The sequence below is a fragment of the Diorhabda carinulata genome, chromosome 4 (assembly GCF_026250575.1).
Source record: "Diorhabda carinulata isolate Delta chromosome 4, icDioCari1.1, whole genome shotgun sequence".
NCBI classification, from domain to species: domain Eukaryota; kingdom Metazoa; phylum Arthropoda; class Insecta; order Coleoptera; family Chrysomelidae; genus Diorhabda; species Diorhabda carinulata.
Genome location: NC_079463.1, coordinates 26,747,743 through 26,769,965, shown reverse-complemented (window position 1 = coordinate 26,769,965; position 22,223 = coordinate 26,747,743). Strand labels below are relative to the sequence as shown.

General features: G+C 32.6%; 1 protein-coding gene across 2 annotated transcripts in view; it reads left to right on the top strand.

The window, feature by feature from the left end:
• The window catches only part of LOC130892350 (beta-glucuronidase-like), a 47,610-nt gene extending 25,909 nt beyond the window's left edge, over window positions 1–21,701 (top strand). For both annotated transcript variants that reach the window (XM_057797738.1, XM_057797737.1), the window contains exons 4-12: window positions 1,606–1,772; window positions 6,151–6,287; window positions 9,101–9,294; window positions 9,792–10,111; window positions 11,315–11,458; window positions 14,009–14,093; window positions 15,638–15,814; window positions 18,783–18,921; window positions 21,464–21,701. In XM_057797738.1, the coding sequence (XP_057653721.1) occupies window positions 1,606–1,772; window positions 6,151–6,287; window positions 9,101–9,294; window positions 9,792–10,111; window positions 11,315–11,458; window positions 14,009–14,093; window positions 15,638–15,814; window positions 18,783–18,921; window positions 21,464–21,651 (1,551 nt within the window). In that variant the 3' untranslated portion in view covers window positions 21,652–21,701. The remainder of the gene's footprint in view (window positions 1–1,605; window positions 1,773–6,150; window positions 6,288–9,100; window positions 9,295–9,791; window positions 10,112–11,314; window positions 11,459–14,008; window positions 14,094–15,637; window positions 15,815–18,782; window positions 18,922–21,463) is intronic.
• The last annotated feature ends 522 nt before the right edge of the window (window positions 21,702–22,223 follow it).

Below are 22,223 nucleotides of genomic sequence, written 5' to 3'. Positions count from 1 at the left end.
TTCTTCCCAACACTACATGTGGTATATTGTAGACAAGGGATTGGATGTTTAAGACACTATCATTTGTCAAGGTGATGAAAAAGGCGACAATTCCTGTCCGACCTACGTAGATAATGCATGGTGTACTTATTTATGTTAGTAATAAACTCATTATTCAGTATATTTTTATCATTATTCAAGTGTACCTTCGACTCACAGTGGAAACATTACCCAGAAGCCAGTGTAAAAGTACAGTGAAAATTTATCTATATTGAGGCTAGAATAAATAAATCATGTCTTTAATTGGGGCAATAGAAAGCTTCAATCCTAAAAACGACATCTGGATACTCTACCAAGACTAATTAAAACAATTCTTCCTAATAAATGATATTGCTGGTGGTAGAGAAGGCGCACCGGATAAAAAAGTAGCAGCATTACTTAGACTTATTAGGAAACATACACCTTCAAAACCCAACCAGAAGACGTATGACCAATTATGTGCACTCTTGAAAATGCAATTCTCACCCACAACGTGTATCTTTAAAGAAAGAATAGACTTCTACGAAGCAAAAGAGGACCAGCATAAAACAGTTAATGCAAGATAAAAGATATGTTATATGAAAAAAAACGGGATGTTAAATTGGACTATTACAGTTGACACTTAGCAATGAAGCAGCACTACAGAACGATGTTAAGGAAGATGATGAAATAAACAGTAAATCCAATACTTATGTCAAACCGCAGAGGACAAAATTCACAAAAGACATATTGACTTGTTATCTAGGAAGGGAGAAAATGTGGTGTGTTGTAGACATGAAGTTGGGTTTTTTAGATACAATATGTCATTTGTCAGGATGTTGAAAAAGGCGACAATTACTGTTCGACCTACGGAGATTACGCATGGTGTACTTACTTGTCTTAGTAATTAATTCATTATTAAGTATATTTTGATCATTATTCAAGTGTACAACATAATACTGTTGGTCAGTGCAGATCGTTCACACTAGGCCGATAATTTTTAAAATTTGCATACAAAGCTGACTCGAGAGAGGACTCGAAAGTATCCTGATTTTGGAACAAAACAAAAATAAGGTGTTGCCTCAATGTATCTGATTTGTCGCCACTTTATCCTGAAAAATTAATATCACAAATCACTCATTTTTTGATACAATTTTCTGAAAAATTAGTTTAAGTCCTCCATTTTCGCTTGAACAATGACAGGACTAGTAGTTGTTAATTTTTATATCCTCCCATTTGTCCATTTAGGTTGTTCCAGTGAATTTATAAAAGCTTATCAATCAACTAATGGTGAAAGCGTTCAATACTTTTTTTCTATCTATAATAAAATCTGTATTTAGCGCTCTAGTATAAAACTAAAATAAAATGAATGTTACTTTTTGGGGCCATGATATATTGATACTGTGCTAACAACGTGTCAGTAGTAAGTACACTCAATTTTTAGGGACAAAGACGTAAAAAATTTGGTTTTTGGTGCATAAAAATTATCAGCAATTATTGATTAAAATATATTTTATAAAATTGCGAAAATATCTGAACAAACGATTAGTTTGGACTTAAGTATTTTATCACTGATTGTTTCATCTTGTTATTTTTAATAATTTTTAGTGGGTAAACGGACAACTAGTGATGAGTCATGAAATAGGTCATCTTCCTTTCGTTGCTGAAATAACTGATGTGGTCAAATTTGGAAAAGAAAACTTAGTTACTGTGGCATGCGATAACACTTTGTTATCTGATACTGTACCTCAAGGAAAAGTTGAAGAACTGATTAGGTAGAGTCTAGATTTTCTTACTACTTATATATTTTCCACATTTTATGAAACCTGAAATCCAATCATTTGGTAGAGAATAATTTGTAAGACGTTTAGAACAATGAAGTGCTCTGAATAAAACATAAATTTATTTAGGTGCAGTACTCAATAATTCTCAGATGTTAATGAATAAATTCTAATCACTAAATCATGAATTAAGTCAACGCTTAAATTAAATCTTTTTACAACTAATTTTTTAACCCTTTCGGTCCTGACGGTCATATGTGTGACCGTCATATATTTTTAATAGTACAGGCATACATCTATTAAAAACTAGTTGAAATAAGTAATTTGATTGTAAGAAATTACTGTAGTTTACTAAAATGGAAGACGCAGTTGCAGGTGAGTAAACAATTTTCATTATTTTTGTAGGTTTTGGGGATACTTAGTTCAATTTTATTATAATCTAATCTTAAAAGGTTATTTATTCATTATATTATATGTTTCTGTCTAAAAACGGGTTTTGTTTATATGATCACAAAAAAATGTTATCATTAGGTATCAAGGGTAATTTAGTGAAATTTAAAAATGTGCGCATCTGGTCTTTGTACAGTAACGTACCTTTGACAAGGTATGAGGAAATTGAAAATGTCAGGGACTAGAAAGTGAAGATGATTTTGATGTCGAATTGTCTGAAAGTAAAAACGAATTATATTTATATTAGACAACGTGAAAATCAAGACATTATAAAGGAGCCCAATACAGAAGAACAGACTTCAAAAGAACATGATTTGTTAGCAGGTGAAGAGTATGGAATAGATACAGTTTTATATTTTTAAGCTAATGGTAGAAAATAGCCTATTTTTCGTGAAAAAAATGGCAACAGCGTTAACACCACTGGTAACGAATAAGAAGTCTCCTGGCTATGCATATTCTTATAGAAATATGAAAGTTTCCGATAAGCTGCATTTAGTAACCGCGAAACCTAATAACGATGTTAGATGGTGGAAGATACCTCTACTCTTAGATCTTCGTTATCTTTAAGTAGCTTCAAAACTACAAGAAAATTTATGACGAACAGATGGTACCTTCCAAAGGTACTCTCTAAACATCAACCAATATATAAAAAAATAAGCCCCTTAAATGGGACATAAACGATTAAATGCTTTGTGGTTTCTCCTACGGCCTTGTATATGATTTCCTAATATACGAAGGAAAAACGACATTATTCTATACAATATAAACTATTTGCTATATGTGATTAATTTTTTTTCTCAATTAGTCTTGCACAGAAACTCATAGTCGACTAACTTGGTAATTGGTAGTATCAAAATGGAAAGAATAAATATGGAGCCGTCCAAGAAATTGTAACTGGCAATAAAGATATTGTTCTAACCCAATGGAAAAACAATAATGCAGTAAATATGATTTCTAGTTATGTCTGCAAGTAAAATTACTGCAGGTAAAAGATTGTGTAATTCCAAAAAAATGTATCTCTGTCGATAGATCGGAAGTTATGAAGCTCTACAATTGATCAATCGTTGGTGTGGATAAAAGATACTTCCTTCTTTAGTTATATCGTTATTGACTTTGCGCGTTATTTTCCATTTTGTGTCATTGGCTATCAGAAACAGTTGCTTGGAGTAATAATTGTTAGCAAAACAGAAGAATGTCTCAAAGAAAGATGTCATGGATCTCCGTTAATTCACTATTAGTAAATCATAAGCCGACGTCAACCACTACAACCTAAAAAACAAAAAACCAAGTTTGGAAAATATACCTCTCGCATACAAGAAGAGACTAAATCCAGATACTCCTGTATATTCGTTTTGATGGAATAGATCATTGGCCTGTGATGAACAAATCATCACAAAGATGTAAATAAGAGTTTTTTTCGTCTAGATCTAGAATTTTTTGTTAAAATTTTAATGTCCATCTTTGCCGATCGTCAGCAAATATATCAAATTTTGTCACGTAAAATAAATTTATTATTATCCTACTATCGATTTTACTTTTAAATGTTGGTCACAAATATCGACCTGACATTTACAAAAAAACAAATTAATTTTTGCAAAACCATTATGCATATGTTTAATTACCCTAATAAAAGTACACTATACCAGAAGAACTCACAATTTCAAATACAATTACAATAACAAGGGTTAATGACAGCTATCCAAATCTTCGTTTATTTTGGTATATTCTCAACGGAACATAAATTTATGGTTTGTCAATTTTCTCACTATGGGTAGTTAGCCAATTTAAATTGTTTTGACATTTTCCTGCTATAAATTCTTGTTTTTAAAACCGAAGTACTAGCAAAATGCCATCTATCGTCTGTTAGGCAATACAAACAAATTCATCAACTACATTGTTTATAACTACTGGAGTAATTAGAATCATTCCATGCCTAATTTTTTATCATTTTGTGGCATATTTACCTATAATTTTGAATTTTTATAGAAAAAGTCTAGAGATGATAGATCAGATAAACTTGCTGACCACTCCATTTATTCTAGTTTACGAATCCACCTATATTCATTTCATAATTTACTAAACACCATTTAGTGTAAATATTGTCAAGTGAATTTGTATTTTTATCTCTCCTTAATGTTTTTCAGAAAGTCGTCCATACATTTTAACAATCAACCCATGTTGACTGTAATTTATACAATTTTGTAACATAACTACACCATGTAGGTAAAATGTAGTAGTACCATCAGTAAACATCTATTTTTATACAGTGAATCGTTATTATATAAAACTTATCTATATATTTTCAAAAAACTGCGTTGTGTGATCATTTTCAGTTCCTTCTTGAAGAAGATGACTGCTGTATGTTTTCGAAATAATACTAATCGTTGAGAAACTGTATACAATTTTTTCCATTCAAAAGAAATGTTTCTTCTTGTTCTGCAAACCAGACCTTCACAGCTTTTATCACCTCCTCGTTAGAAGAAAATTTACGACCTTTTAAACTTTTTTCAGTCGATGAAAGAAATGAATGAACCAAATCTGGTGAATAAGGGGAGTGTTCTAGTAATTCAAACCCTAAATCACGGAGTTTTTTACATGACAACATGAGATTAGTGTGCAGGGGCGTTGTCCTGCAAAAACAAAACACCTTTGGCTTTCCGCGTCTTTTCTCTTTAATTTTCTCCCGTAGAGTCGTCAGTAATGTCGAATAGTAATCTCCAGTTCTTCTTAGGTCTTGGAAAGCCAGAGTGTCGCCATTCCATCGAATTTTGCTTTGTTTCTGGATCGTAGAAATGTACCCAAGTCTCATCCATAGTAACAATTCGGATAAAGAAGTTTACAATGTTTTCAAATCGAGCACAAATCGAACGCTACCCTTGCACGCTTTTGATCAATATTTATTTTTGCAGCAATTTTTCTCATGTCCAATTTGACGTGAACGGTATGATGAACGCGTAAGTATGAAATTTTCAGTGCTTCAGATATCCGTCATCCGGTCTGATAAAATCTGCATCCATATTTTCGGGGACTGACACAGAAACTGGCCTTCCCGATCGGTCATCATCTTCAATGGAAAATTTACCTCTTCTGAAGCTTGCACTACAAATTTTCACAGTAGCATATGAAGGACATTGATCACCAAGAGTATTAAGCATATTTTCGTAAATCTGCTTACCTCTTAACCCTTTTAAATACAGGTACTTGATGATGGCTCGATACTCCATGCTCGATGACATCTTTTTTCTTTTAATTCATTGCGTAACTCTAGTTTACTTTTTCGACGTCAAAATTTTACACTAACACTTCTAATAAGTTATTGTTCATTGCTATGGTAACGCAATATTTTGTTTATGCAAGGAACTGGTCTAGCCTTACTAGATATCCATATATCCCCGTATAAGTGTTTCTCGGGTATAATACGAGGATTAGGCCAAAGATTTCAGTTCGGTTGGAAAATGTTACATATACAGACGAAATAACTAAATGTATGGACAATAAATAGCACTAAAATATCGTAACATACCAATTTATCACGATTGTGTACAACATGGCCTTCACGGTGCAAAAGAATGACAACACAACATAGTTGACAATATTATACTAGATCACAGACTGATCGCGTAAACTTAAATAGTTTAGGTGTATCAAGTGTTACGATAATATTCTGATCATATTATTCAGTTATGAAATTTGTTCAAATGTGAATCAGTTTGTGATCCGTTTTTGCAATGATTTGAGCAAGGGAATACTGCTAACTGTAAAGACAAGCTACGTCTAACGCCATTACTCATAAACTATCTACTTTATATCGATTATTTTATCTCATTGTTTATTAAGCTTATAATAGCTTATAATAAAGTTATGTATTATTCTATCAATACCCTATGTCAAAATAATTGATTTTTTCACAATTATTTTTTAGTGGTCGACTAGATCAAACATACACCTTCGACTTTTTTAATTACGCTGGAATAGATAGACCCGTTTATTTATATACAACTCCCAAGATTTACATCGACGACATCACTATAGCAACTGTCGCTATCACCGAAACGGAAGGTATGTTTTTCATTCAAATGTTGAAGATAGTACTAACCAATTCCATATGTCACATCGACAAATTAGTTGATTTCTATACTATATAATATAAGATAAAAATATAATAACAATAAGGAGAATTTTCGCTCAGCAAATTGAGATTGATATTAATTTTCTTTGTCTGTGATATCTTCTAGATGGTTGAAAAGGGCAGCTGTAGGAATCAAAATACATCTTTATAAATAGAGCGTAATTTTATGTTTGTCGATCAAGCCACAATGCTATCACCAATCTTCAAACTATAGTCATGCAAGCATCTAATTGAATACACGGCGCTGTCGTTATTTTCATGTATGTTCAGAAAGCTTACGATCATATCTGGCAACCCGAACTTGTTATAAAGCTTCTGAGTATCCGCCTACCATATCCAATAATAAAACTAATATATTCATATCTTACTGACTGACTATAGGTATCAGAATCATTTACTACTTAACTCAACCATCCACCTCTCTGATTCTTCTCTCTCTCTCTTCCTTATTCTGGAACATTTATACTTTTTCTGGTATAAAGTATGTTGGAGTTTTGTCATTATGTCAGTTCCTTTTTTCACAGCAGTTTCCATTCTCTTCTATCTTATGTGTTGTTTAATTTTATGTTATCTAATTCCTCGATTTTCCCTTGCTATTTTAATTTTTTATGTCCACTTCCTCCTCGGTTTTTCTTTCTTTTTTCTGTTCGTGCTTCATATATCATTCTTAGTAATTTTTTTCGTTTACCTTGTGTTAGTGTCGTGCCAAGGTATTTGAGGCTTTTGACTTGGTCTTATTTTATCTTATGTGTCTTCTCCATTCTGCTTATTATCGTCGACATCCAGTTCTTTTTTCGTTATTTTCATATTCCTTATCATTGTATAATTTTCAGTTTAAGTTCAGGGTTTTCTCATCTTCTGCCATTATTATCATGTCATCTGCGTATAATATTGCCAACTCTGATCTGATGCATAGTCTTTCGTCTGTTTGTATAAAGCCTTCACTCTGTTCACTAGTTTTTCTTCTATACCTATGTTTTCTATGCGTTCCCATATGTCATCCCTAATTACTCTGTCGAATACTTTTTCAATATCTATAAAACAAAGGTGTATCTCTCGGTCTTCTTTTATTTCTTTTTCAGTTATTTGTGTAATTATGTTTTGTTCTAAATCCTTGTTGTGAGTCTTCTTTGGTTCTTTCTAGATCGTCTCCCAGTCTTCTTTCTATTATTCTCTTATATATCTTGCTGACTGTACTTCGTAATGTGATTCCTCTATAATTGTTACATATTCTTGTATATTGCTCCAATTATACCCATTTTCCAATCTTTTGGCGCTGCTCCTGTTACTTATATTTTCTTCAGTATGATTTTTAGTTTCTTTGTTTTTATTTCTTTCTGTCTTTTCGATCATGTCTGTCTGTTTGGTCTACTCCTGGCTCTAGCTCTAGCTTCAGCTTCTGTATTGCCTGTTGTATTTCTTTTGAACTTATTTCATCTTTTTTTGTTTGTGTTTATGTTAATCCTACTTGTCCTGTGGTCATTTTTTTGTATCATTCTTTTCCATTACTTCTCAAAGATCTGTCTTCATCTTTCCATGATATCATCTTCGTTTGTTATTATATATCCTTTTTTATCTTGTTGTTGTTGATGAGTGAATTCTTATTATGCTATGGAACCAAAGAATAAATTTTGATTGTCCTTGCAGGCGTTAGTCATCTTCCCTCCAAATTCTCACCTTGGCTTCTGTTTTTGTTCTTTAACTAATCTCTTAACTTCTATCCTGTATTTTTCGTGGATTGATTTTCTTTTATGCCCTTCTGTCTGTTTTTTATTTTAATTTTCATCGATAGTAGATAATGGCTGCTCCCAATTTCTGGAGCTCTTCTAACCTTGAAATTTGATTTTTCCCCAATGAAGTAAGTAAAAGTATTGGACGGTCCATCTGAATGCTACTCTGTACAGAATATGAAGTAGAGTCTATTTCATGAAGGAACTCGAAGGAGTATTGAACTACTGTAACCTTGAGGACTGGAAAGAAACCAAGTGGCCGACAAGAAAGAATAATACTGTCGCAGCTCCCTTGTACACACCGCCCCTTCCATACTCTCCAAAATTAGTTTGGTTTGTTGAGCCATTTTGATTTGATGTCATTATTTTCCCTTTCAATTCCAAATTCAATCCCTACGCTATAGCAGGGAGACGCGCACGCATCAAGCGAGTGTCATATGAAAAGACACCATTCCAAAAATCACATTAATCCAAGGAATGCAGAGGAAAATTTTTGCCTGTATCAGGGCTCTTTAAATATACCATCTCCCACTTAAAAATATCCTTATTTCTACCTTTAGACAACACGTTTCTTTCTCTATTTCTGACAATATAAAAAACCTAAAGACAAATATCGGTAGGGTAAGTACGTTTACTCACATTGACTTGCAATTTCATTGTTTTTGGTAGACTGAATATCTATAAAATAACTTGATCAATGAGTTATTTCATACCCCAAAGTCTTACAAGTTTTTTCTCATAGCTTATGAAGAAAGTTGTCTCCATCATTATCAGTTTTATGATTAAGGAATTCTAAACCCAGTAAATATTAATTTTTTGATCAATTTTTCTAATTTCGAATGGTGTTGCGGGTTAAGGACTGAAAACAAAATTGTGCAAGAGTTTTTTTAAAATGCCAACGTTTCGATCTTTTATTTGATCTTTATAAAGGCTAAAAATACGAGTATATGATACTCAACCATAGATGAAGATAATTTTTATATTAAAGATTGTAATAAAAACATTTTTTATAGCATTGTTGGAATACAATATCAGCATTCTAGGCAACTCCTCACAAAGTTGTCGCGTTACTGTTTTGGATAAAAATAAGAAACAAGTAGCATCTAGTCAAGACCTTAACGCTAATGGGGTGATAAAAGTTGACAATCCGATATTATGGTGGCCATATTTGATGGACAGTAACCCTGGATATCAGTATACGTTTCAGGTGAGTGATAGCAATAATTGTCTCATGACAAAAATGGTATCAAACAGATTACAACATTCGTAATCATGTCAACCTTTGGTATAACTTTCTAGAAAAGTTATAGTATAAAGTCGCCACCAAACGTGAATAATTGAGGTTCCCATAAAACGCTATCTATCTATACATGTAGCAGTTTTATAAATGACTAATTATGTTGTTCATCTATCCTGCATATTTATCTAAGTGATCCCATTTGAAAGTTTCCAATGATCGATTGAACCATTCCATGTAGTGCCCTGTTGTATATCTGAACGTCCCCAATCCTCTTTGTTTGAGAAAATGTTTCTCATATCTTAGATCTGTTCTTTTTTTATTTCGTCCATCATATAATTTGTCGTCTTTTAATGAAGAAAATTTAGCTTTTTTTATTTTAGTTGCAACCTTTTTAAAATACTTTCAGCTAGAATATGTCAAAGGTTGCTTGTTTCATTTATATATGTTTCGACCGTATGTTTTAGATAGAAATATTTGACGAAAATTCGAAGTTAATAGATCATTATCCCATCACAATAGGGATTAGAACACTAACTTGGACCAATACATCTTTATTGATTAACAACAAACCATTATATCTACATGGTTTTGGAAGACATGAGGATTCTGATATTCGTGGCAAAGGATTAGATCTTCCATTAGTTATAAGAGACCATAATTTAATTAAATGGGTTGGAGCTAATGTATACAGGACCTCCCATTATCCTTATGCAGAAGAGATAATGGATGTTGCTGATGAACTAGGGATCATGATCATAGATGAATGTCCTAGTGTCAATACCGAGTGAGTTATATTTCAAAGGATATTTTAGTTTTAGTTACATTACATTACAAATTACAAAACTCTTTTCATTCCTTTTGAAAATACATATCAGTAATATTTAGAGCACTGGGAATCCAATTATTTTTAAAATTAATTTATACAAGAAATCGATAAAAAATTGATACAATATCAGTATTTACTAGTGCGATCCATGAATTCTACAACTAGGATAGAAAGAAAAGTGATAAATGAAAAAATCTGTGCTTACTTCTCAATATATTTTACCTTTGTTTCCATATACTTCCATATACATCTAACTAAAGCTCCTATGCCATTATAAAAATATGATGCGTCTTTAGAATTAAGATGTTCGTACACCACCTGTTTAATTGCATCTCGTCGCTGAAAACTGGCAAAAAAGCATTCAGCATGTTATCAAAGAGGAAGAAAAAATGTGGGAATTAGACAACATTTTTGATCAAACTGTAGAACGGCCCATGATTAAATTATAGAATTCATCCACTAGTTCTTCGGAATAAAATACATATATTTCAAATATGTACATACCTATATACATATATGTTACAGAAAATATTTGTAGACTGTTGTATATAGTATAGTAATGAGTAGTTTAGTATATTTTGTATTTTTATTTTTCATACTTACATGTATATACTCGTATTAGTAAATAATTAAATAAAAATAACTGCATATATTAAAAAGCAATAATAATATTTTATTACTTACGAAAAACCCATTGCAACGGCTATGATGGTAAGGGTCTTCTTACTTTTAGGGAGATTCAGAGGTTTGTGTGAGAGTATTAAAATAGAGAGAGAAATAAATATTTTGGAAAGAGAACCATTCGGATTAACTAGGTAACCGCTTACATTTTAGTACGGTCAATTATGGGAAAAATATATCTCTGTTCAGTTACTTATTTAAATATTCCAAATTTTGGACGTAAAGTACTCCTGTGTCTTTGGGTATCACAAATAACACAAATACTAAACCTCGTTACATATACCGATTGTCAGAAGGTCCAATGCAAAATATTTAATAGGCATGATTTTCATTTTTTAATATTCTCTATTCATTTTATTGATATATGTATTTCTCCTAAAACAAGTTTCAGCGATTTACATAACTTTTGTGTATCCTAAACATTTATATTTCTCAGTCTGTTAATTTGCATAAAAAATAAATGAATAAATTTTTTTTTAGAATATTTACAGATACATTATTAGCCAAACATAAAATTTCTTTAACAGAATTAATTAAAAGAGACAAAAATCGCCCGAGTGTTATTATTTGGAGTGCTGCCAATGAGCCAAGGACTGCACAACCAGCGGCAAAAAATTATTTCAAGTGAGTGATAATTTAACTAGAAAAACCGTTAATCCCCGTTCTTTCCTCTACTGATACAATTAATTATTATTATAAATCATAGGAGGGAGTCCAGCATTATGTACATTTTTAAAGCTAAAATATATTAAGAAAAAATACCCTAAAAGGCATGAATTGTGAACTTAAGTATTCCAAACATGACATAAACGGTTTCGATTGCAAATATACTGTAAATGATTACAGAGTAATTTTGGAGGGTAAATGAAAATGAATACGTCCAAGTTTTTCAATTTTCCTTAGTACAAAAAAGTGTTCTTATTATTATTCGGTTCAACTGAACCCATTTAATTGTACATAATGCAATATAAAACAAAATATTGTGTGATAAATACCAATTACTCTCCAAAACTACCCTACTCAATTTACCGAAAAATTTATCTTTTAATGAGCTTGTCAATATTCATCTCATGTGCAATTCGATTTTTCTATCGCTATATTATGAGTCTCGACAAGTGTTCTGAATTTCTCGATCAATGTTTGGATTAAATGCTTTCATCTGTTGTATCAAAGTTTTTCACTTTGAAGTGCTTCGTCTTGGTTAATAATATGCGGTTTTAAAGACAATTTAACATGGTTTACTGTGAGTATGAATTTATCAGCAAAGTTTATCGTTTTCGATAGTGTTTAAGTGTGTTAGTTTAAAGCAAACTACATCACAAAAAGCCGCCCAAGTTATTGCTTCAATCGAAAATGGACTGGATCCTTTCATAGGTAACCTAGAACAGACAGATGGAGATGTACAGCCGCTCGTGATGACCGCTTTATTGTGTCAACAACAAGAAATCTTCACCTTAATGTCGTTCAAGTGCAAAGACAGTTCCGTGAGGTACTTTCCACTGACTAATAGTCGGTGGAAAGTAACGAAGACTTTAGGAAAATAACCTGATCCTTAAAACATCTGCGATTGGTCTAAAACTTACTCCAACTTATGGGTAAGCACGCCTGCGTTTCTCACAGGTTTATCTGAATTAGACGTGGGAGTTATGGGAATCTCTCAAATGAGATCAGAATATGCCTACGGTAGTGACCGAAGAAGGAAAGTGCACGGAAGACCAAGGGAGTTATTTGCTGATTACTGCTTACGGAGGTGGTTCCTGCATGATCTGGGGTGCAGTATCTATAGAAATAAACTTTCTATAGACCCTGTGTTCATTCGTAGCGGCGACCGTGTTCACGGTTTAGGTACGGCTGATAGATATATCGAGGAGATTTTAGCAATTCATGTGGTACCTTACGTTGATTACATTGGAGACGAATTTACCTTTATCCGTGATAATGTAAGGCCGTACACCGCCAGAATCATGCAAGGTTACATTGCAGAAGTCGGTTTTCGGGTTATAGAGCAAGTAGCAAGTATACAGTCCTGACTTAAATCTGATAGAAAACATTTATGGAATTAGCTGAAAAGAAGATTCAATCTAGACTTCCTATCCCAAACCTGATCCCAGAATTTATTGTCGCAGTAGAAGAAAAGTGGCTTAACATCCCATAGGAAACAATAGCTAACTTGATTAAATCTACGCCTAATTGTATGAGAGACATTATTAGGGCAAGAGGAGGTCATACCTATTATTAAGAAATCAAGTGTCAAGTTATAAAGTGTCATTAATCCTATTTATGTTAATAATAAGAAAACTTATTTTCTTAATGCATTAATTTCACTATGTTAAACATAGGAAGTCGAAATAACTTTTCATAATTTATACTCACATTAAACATAAATTGTCTTTCAAACAGTATATTTCTTTATTTGATTTGATGAATGAAAGTCAAAAGTTTACAGTGGGTCGATTTAAATGCACGCAAGTATAAATCGGAACATTATTATTACCAGAAACAGTGGTGGAAGACTGAATTACAACAATGGTAATAATATAATATGCTATCAATGGAAAGATCAAGTTGAATAAGTACTGGTACCAAATGCCCTCACGAAGAAGTCAGTATTGATGAAAGTTCTCCGACAACTCCTGATGTCTTTTCCTTTCCCACGTTCAACTTTTGCTCTAAAATTGTATTAGATAGTTTTCATTTCTATAGTATTAGGTACCATTTTTGTTCCCACACTTTCGATCATAATACATTTTTTTGAGATACCCAGTTGATTGCAACTTAGAGCTTTTTAAATGTAACATCTTGAAGGATTAGATGAAGGCTTATTCCAACCTGCTAATATGGACCGTTCTTGGAAGAGTTTAAATGATATTTTCTGAGCAATCTCCCGCTATGCACGGTTCTGTTACCAGTACTTGCCATCAACCAAGTATCGAAAAGACCATCCCGGAAACGATACCTACCAGAATCGTTCGTATAATGGTTGGAACACGTAATCTCTATGGCGCAGAATCGTCACCGTACCAAGGACGGTTTTTTGATGGGTTGCAACAAACCTATATAAATAAATTTTTGTTTTGATTTAAGTTAGTGCGGAATGTATTATCATAACAATAGTTCTGTACTTTTACCGCTGCTTTATATAAAGTATGAACAGTATTTCTTCTATTGTTTTAGACAAATAATAGAGCATATCAAAACATTGGATAATTCTAGGCCGACTACAATTGTTGAATCACAAAGTGCAGGTGTGGTTGAGTCGGTAAGTATTATTTTACATGTTTCATACTAGCTTGATATGTGTCTATGTTATTCTGTCTTCAAAATAATTTATATGATACACTTTTTTCAGCGATGCTCTAACCTTTTTAACTTAAATAGGCCTTTACGTATGCGATAACGTGCTCGTCAGATGACAATCTGATCCTGTGAAGAGGAAACAGGACAAGGTCGCCGATGATATAAAAGAACTTTATTTCTTTTCACATGCAATCACTTATTGGCAATTTCTCGCTTTACCTTTTCAAATCTCTTGTTATTGTTTCATCCTTTTGAGGGTAGTCGATAAACGCAATCCTAAGACTATACCAAACAAATAAAAAAGGGGTGTATTTGCATTTTGTACCGTTAGCAATCTGAAAGTATGATTCATAAATATAAAATGCATTTTGTAGCTTCTCTTGGAGATACTAAATCGATGTTATATGTTGTTTTTAAAAAATTTCAATATTCGGTAGTGGTTGAGAGAATTTGATCAAAATCACAAGGTATGACATTATAGTGATTTAACTAATCTTTGCATTGATCTATACCAAGTTTAAATGAAATTTTGTATGGGAAAAATTACATTTTGATCAATTTAATTAATGCCCAAAATTTATTTCGTTTCCGCACATCTACAGCTACTCAGAGATCAAATGTAAAAACCCAAGCTCACTACACGCTTCCTGTGAGGATATATCGCTGCTACAGACAGATGGACGAACAATACGGTCGATATCACTTCCTGGATGAATAATTTGTAAAGCCTAATAAATGTTTTAGGGAACTGGCGCGATGATCTGGAAAGAAAATTATTTTGAACCAAACACTGGGTCACACCGCTTTATATATTATGTCAATTTATAATGTACCATTGACTCGGACTTCGTAGGTTCGACTTTCTAAAAATGATTCCTAGTCATAGGTTACCCTAAACACTTTGGTGTTCTAATTTTTTGAGAAGCGTATTATGACAGATTTAATTAAACGTCTTCTCAAAATTCAGATAATGTTGTTCGTCTCTTTGATTTTGAACATACCTTAGTTTCTAATTTACTTTGTGTAGAATTGATTGAATTATTGAAAAACTAAAATTGTGTATGATGTGACATTGGAAAATTAGCTGCACTAATATATTTCGTTCAAAAATATAGGTATATATTAAAAAATTATTACAACCATTGTTATAATAGCTTAACACATCTAATGGGGCTGCGCTGCAAACATGCTCTATAGATCCTCTTGTTGGGGTGGATCAGTCTACACCTTGTCGCTTATTTCCCGTCACAACTCTTTAGTTCCTGTCTTTTCCTACCAGTTATAACTCCCACTCTGTATCCTGATCATCCATCCCTTTTAATAATTTGGTAGTAGGCCTGTCGCGTCTTTTTCTACCACTGGGATCCTATTGCATCAACCAGTTTTGAGATTTTAGATATAAATTTTTCTGGTTAGAGATCAAAATTTTATTAAAGCAATTATTTTTTAATTTTTTTAATGAAATGTTACAAACTTGATAGGGAGTAATAAAGATTTCTTTTCTAGTCACGGTATGTGGATATTATAAGTTTCAACAGATACAACGGTTGGTACCATTACGAAGGTGACTTGGACGTGATTACTTACTATGTGATAAAAGAAGCTCAGGCTTGGCACGATAGATTCCAAAAACCAGTTATTATGCAAGAATACGGTGCAGATACTCTAGAAGGCTTACATTTTGTGAGTAGATTATTTTTTAAAAAACAGAAGTATACATTTTTTCAGATTTTTAAGTATTTAAAACATCGGCATAAACCAGCAATGTAGCTGAAGCTGTTCCTAAGCAATATCCTGTGAGTTTATTTGCATCCACTAGTTTTATAAGTAGCAGTTTCTCTAGGTACATTGTTTATTCAGTAGACTGCCAGTATCATACCAAGTAGTAGAGCATACTGTGAGCTCTGCTGAACCTTCAGATTAATCACAAAAGTATTAGTATTTATACTAATAAAACAATACCCAGTTAAATACAGTTCATATGCCATATGCATCATGCATACTCTGATTAGTACTTTACGCCAATAATGAAAGGGTTACTGGTTGAAAAGTGAGAAATAATAAAACGGGTAGTCAAAAAACTGCCTTTACAGCAGACATACAACCGTTAACTGAAATTTCAGTATCGTTTCTACACATTAAAAATTTTAGTAGAACCATCACTAAGGGTGTGCTTATAAAATTTTTGGTGGTATACGAAGGAAAAGTTTTTTTATGTCCTTTTTTTTTGTTATTAAATGGAAGAGGGGTATTATATTTTGAAATTATTTGTTGATTTCGTATCAGTTAGTCACAACTAAGTTTTCTCTTGCAACTTCTCCGTTTCTTTTGTGCTTTGATTGCTGAAAATAGATAAATATTTTGCTTATCGTATGTTTCCAAGTCCCAAACAGAGTTAACATCTTAAATTTCTACGTGCTATTGCTTTGGTTTTAAATCTAGTCTCAAAGTTTACTTTTCCCCATCTGCTAAATGTTGGATTTTCGGTAGACACAATGGGACCTCTTATATTTTTCTTTTATGCTATTGTCTAGAGGAAATCTATTTTATGTTATCTCATTCTTTTTAATAGTTTGACCTTGTTGAATCTTCCAAAAAGAATAAACCACAATGAAGAGAAAAGGCTCATTGCGAAATAAAGCTGTTAATCTCTCAATATACTTCAAACTTTCAAAATACTAATATCGAAATAACGTACATACCAAATACACCTTCCACAATATTTCACAATAAGTCGCTGATTTGGTTAATTTTTTCACAAAATAATCTTTAAAAGATCTACCGCGAATAAAAATTTCAACGAAACAGGTTTGAGTAACATAACTTTACCTTTCTCTGTTTTGGCAAAAATGAACCAGTTTCACTTAAAAAGTAATCTTTATCCCTTAATAAATCATATGTTTATGTGTCACGTCTGCCTGTCGAGTAGGTCTTGCAAAAAGTGCTCTAGGTTGGGTTATGCTGGACAGTTCGGAAGAGTACTTGCCATGGTAGCATAGATCAGATCAGTGACCTTTCTTCTATTCTGCAAAATGTCCCAAGTTTCTGGTCAACTCTGGATCATCTACAAGTCGATTTGCTTTTTTCTGTATTGAGTCGAGCATTCTCAGAGTATGTTTGGAAGCCAAGCTTCAAATAATTATGCCAGGACAAGTTGTTCTCAACCTCAACACCCAACAAGTGAATTTGCGGTGATGGAGATATTTTATGTCCAGACAGGATCAAATCTTGAGCGCAGTTCCGGCCTTTTTGTAAAAACAGCAGCCTGTCTCTTTGCTGTATTACCTTCACAATCAGCTATCCTACATTTTTTCAGGATCGATATAGATGGTGGCGATCTGTTGATGCCTTAGATGTTAACCAAGATTATTGGAGCGGCTGATTTGAACGACGACACCATTGTGCCATCGTTGGCGAAGCTATAAATGGGGTTTGCAGTTGTCTCTAGTATATCGTTGATGTACAGAACGAAAGAAGGTGACATGATGCGTCCGTGGGGAGTGCCAGCGTTGACCTTAAACCGTTTTGAGTGTGTCCATCGACAGTGACCTTGAAAAATCGGTATTTGAGAAAGCTTCTAAGCCAGTAAATAAATGTTATAAGAGACATTTGCTGGTTAATAACTTTCTCAATGACTCACAATGTCTGGGTCTAAAGCAGCTGAGCAATTTTCTAATCTACAGGTACTTCTTTTATATTATGGAATAAAAAGAGTTTGCATAGTTGATTTTTTAGTTCAGTTGCATATTTCATCAATACGATTTGTGGTATTTCATCGGGGCCAGTCGCTTTATAAATGTAGTCTATTCTATTTCTGGCATCGATGTACCAACAAGCAAACATGCGACCCAATAAATAATCTATTTTGCGGTCATTGCGATTGACCCATATTCTCCAGTCAACCGTGGAATTTTTGACTTACAAATTTTTGTTTTAGACTGCTCTAGTGAAGTTTGTAACAAACCATGGATTGTTGTCTGCAAATCCCTTGAAGGAGTAGGGAATATAGGCTTCCATACCTACTAAACCTACTAAGATTACTTCCGAAATCCTTCAGATGCTTCCATTTGGCCGATCTATAATGCCAAACTTTACATGGTCTAGGTGGATCTTGAGTTTTTCGAGTTATTCTTTTAAACCACACAACATCGATTTCTGAAAGGTCAATATTCTCTTCCGCTAGTATGAATATACAAGCTGAACCTTGAATATTGTTGAGTTTACCTTTGTTTCTGCTAGAGCTTTCTTCGTCTTCAGATGTTGGTGTACAGTTTATATTCGTTTTTAGACTTCGTATAATGCAGAAAGCTAACTTGAGAGTTTCTTTACCTGATAGATTCTACAGATCAACCCTTACTCATAGATACGAACGGAAGATTATTTTAACGGAATATTTTGGTCTAGACAGTGCCATAATGATATTTTTTTCTGTTTTATTCACCCTGGTGCCAGTCGCATGGGCACGAAACTTGAAACACCAAAATCACGTCATCTAGATCTAGATAGATCTAGATTAGAAACAAAAATCAAAAAACAATTGTTTCTAATAACAACAAACTTTACTCTGAAATGATATAGTTTCCAGTTCTATCATCGGAAGTAGAAGCAGTTAAATTGATCAAAGGAAATTGTAATTTTGATTTTATTTCAGTTGCCCACTTTTATATGGTCAGAAGAATATCAGGTGAAGTTAATGTCCGAGCATTTTAAAGCGTTCGACTATTTGAGAAAGCAGAGTTTTTTTATTGGAGAATTCCTCTGGAATTTTGCCGACTTTAAAACTGCACAGAGTAAGTAAAGTAGAAGCCAAAGTAAAGTTTATATCATGATTGTAAATATTTGCAGCTTTGTCAGTTTTTTTACATAATGTGCCTATTATAATAATTTTTCGTCGTTAGTTCAATAGGCTCAAATATGCAATAGTATAGTAGAAGATTAATAAGATTATGTCTATATTACTTTGTCATATTGTCAACAAATAATTTTTGGTTGGTTCATTTCCAAAATCCACCAAAAAAAACTTGTGGTTTTCTTTTTGTGTTTGTTTTTTTTGCCAACTTCTATTTTTTAGCACTTTTTGATCAACCTGTATTCGAATGGTTTTATAAAATAACATGCTGGGCTACATCTTTAGATACAATTGAAGACTGAGAAACAACATGCAACAGTTCATTTTGAACAACACATGACTATCATGTAATCGGAACTTTACGTAGTGACTTATTGTGATATCAAGTCCAGTTAGAAAATTATTTTCTAATTTTTGCACCAACTAATATTTGAATCGTTTGTACAAATTTGCTTCTTTCATTAGCCTAAAATAATTATTAAAATGAACACGAAGGAGAGATAAGAAAGTTGACTTCTTGATCCTCTTCTATTTTTAAACTTCGTGTTCTTATTTGCCTCGAGATTGAGCTTTGTGCTTATTTGATACTCTAAAATCTAAGTCTCTATGCCTTCAGGTGTTCGGACAACAAAAGATCTTGGAAAAGGGCCTACTTTAATAACTGAAGAAGAAGAATTGAATTAGTAGTCTTTTTATAAAGAACATTATCACTAACAGCTATGTTAAGAAATGACATGTTATCATGACTATTTCCTTCGAAAAATTTAAGCCAACCAAAAAGCTGTAATATTTTATGTTTACCTAGCAACGATCAAATTTCAGCATTAAACTGCACTAGTGCAAATTATCGATAATTTGCACTAGTGCCAAATTTTCGTCTAGGATGAATAAACATCATTTGGTTTTAATTTTATATTTTAAGAAAAGGAACAATTATTGTTTATTTTAAATTAAATTTTTCTCAGGAAATAGTCTGCCAAAATGCCCTCTCGTGCATGTCAAATTGTCTCATAATTTCCTCTCGTGCGCATTCGCGCACTCGAGAAAATTAAATTATCGACAATTTGACATGCACTCGGGACATTAATATTGATAATCTTTCATTTTACTCACTTTTTACTTTTGGACATTCAAATATTTGACAAAGTCAATAATTTCTGGTTCCAAAACTGACTCAGAGATTGGTAATTTCATTCTTCATTCTCGTGACATGAGCAATTGTAAAGGAGAATATACACCAACTTGTGGAGTTCTATAATGCAACAGCATAATATAAGCTTTGTTAAGTACATTTTTCACTGTGGCAACAATTCTTTCAACAAGACCATTACTACGAGGATAATTTGAGTTGAATAATTTGACTAATGTCCCATGACTGCATAAAACTCTTGAAATGCCTTCAACTAAACGGCGGACGTTCCATGACGAGCAAATATGGATTTGAGACTTGTGATGACTTCACTAGCGTTAGTAGAACGAATTAGAATTATTTCGAAATTGTGTGAAACATAATCTTTAAACAGCAAATATGTAAATTTATTATAATATAAAAAATCTATTCCAAGCTTGTTCCATGATAACAAGACTATATCATGAGAAATTATTGGTTCTTGTGAATTATTTGATTTAAATTTAAGACAAGTAACACACTGTTAAACTTTATTTTTAATATCAACACTAATATTTGGCCAAAACACAATTAAACGTGTCTGCCTGTCAACGCTTAAATGACCTTCGTGGATTAAATCTAAAATCTGACTACGCATACTATTATTAGGAATAACCTTTGTTTTCAAAAACTAAACCATAAATCGAATTGCAAATCATGTCGGAAATTATAAAGAGGTTTAACCCTTTAATAAGAGGAATAGTGTCTGAGCTGGTTTGAAGAAAGTCATATAACAATTTTTTACAAGTCAATATTAACTAAGTTGGAATTTCTGGAACCGTTGGCGATATTCATACTGAATATACTGTTTACATTACCACTACACCAACACTAATAATTACACTATCTGACTTTCAATCCTCTTTACACGAGAGGGTTGGAAGGAATATTTAGCTTAGTGGGCTTAATATTGGTTTATAAATCCAACAACGTATTAAAACAATTGTTGGTCAATCCTAAGGATAAAATACCAAATTTGGACCCAACAGCTAATAGAAACGTTTTTAGACAGAAAGAGGTGCGAAAATATTAGAAAATGTAGAACAGCTCGGGAATAGTGAACTAGAATTATCATCTTTGAAGGTCATTTGTTTCTGAAATTATTTTTAGTCAATATGAGAAGCATATGGGATATTAAATAATAATAATAATGAGTAGATAATTGATCTCGATATTCATCTTCATTTCATGAAATGTTATCAATACGCATATACTTGTTATTTTGTTGTCAAATCATACTTATATTTCGAAATTTATAGTCTTAAACTTTTCAAAATTGCAATGCAAAATTATCAATACCATTTTCTTTTTTTAGCTTACACCAGAGTTGGTGGTAATAAAAAAGGTATTTTCACCAGAAATAGACAGCCAAAGCTGAGTGCTTATCATTTAAGAAGAAGATATTGGCAATTAGCGAGCGAATATAATTCGAATGTGACGTTACCAGAAGATCTACAACAACCCTACGTTTTCCAATCATCTACTAGCCATATTGAACTGTGATTGTAAATTTAACTGTAGAGATATTGTAAATTAAAGATATTCTAGAGTAATATAGAATTATTAATGCCAAAAGCAGATCTTGGACCTATAGCAAAGAAGATTATCATGTATAAACACATTTAACACCTCGCCAAGACTGGTAAGAAGTTCTGTTCTAGGATACATACGGCGAATAGAAGTCTAAGGCCATGTTCTCATGGGCGACTTTTTGAAGACAAAGTTTGTAGTTAATGTGTCACTGTCGTTATCAGTCGCCGAAAACAAAATAAAATATGGAAATTTCGCATCTGTGTCATTTGTTTCGTTCAATATTTGATTATATTCAATTTTTTATTGTTAATAATTCAAAGTACCCTCTTAGAACTATTTAATATGCTTCTGTAGACATGAAACTGTTCCTATTGTTTCTACTATTATGAGTCTAATGACGTTTTTTTTTATTGTGATTTGTACCATTCGCTAATGCAAATAGCGTAACATTTTTCACAGAACGAAACAAATGCTGCATTTTACAATTTTGAATTTTATATTGTGCTACACAAAGTAACTCTTTATCTGTGCTCAAATAAATT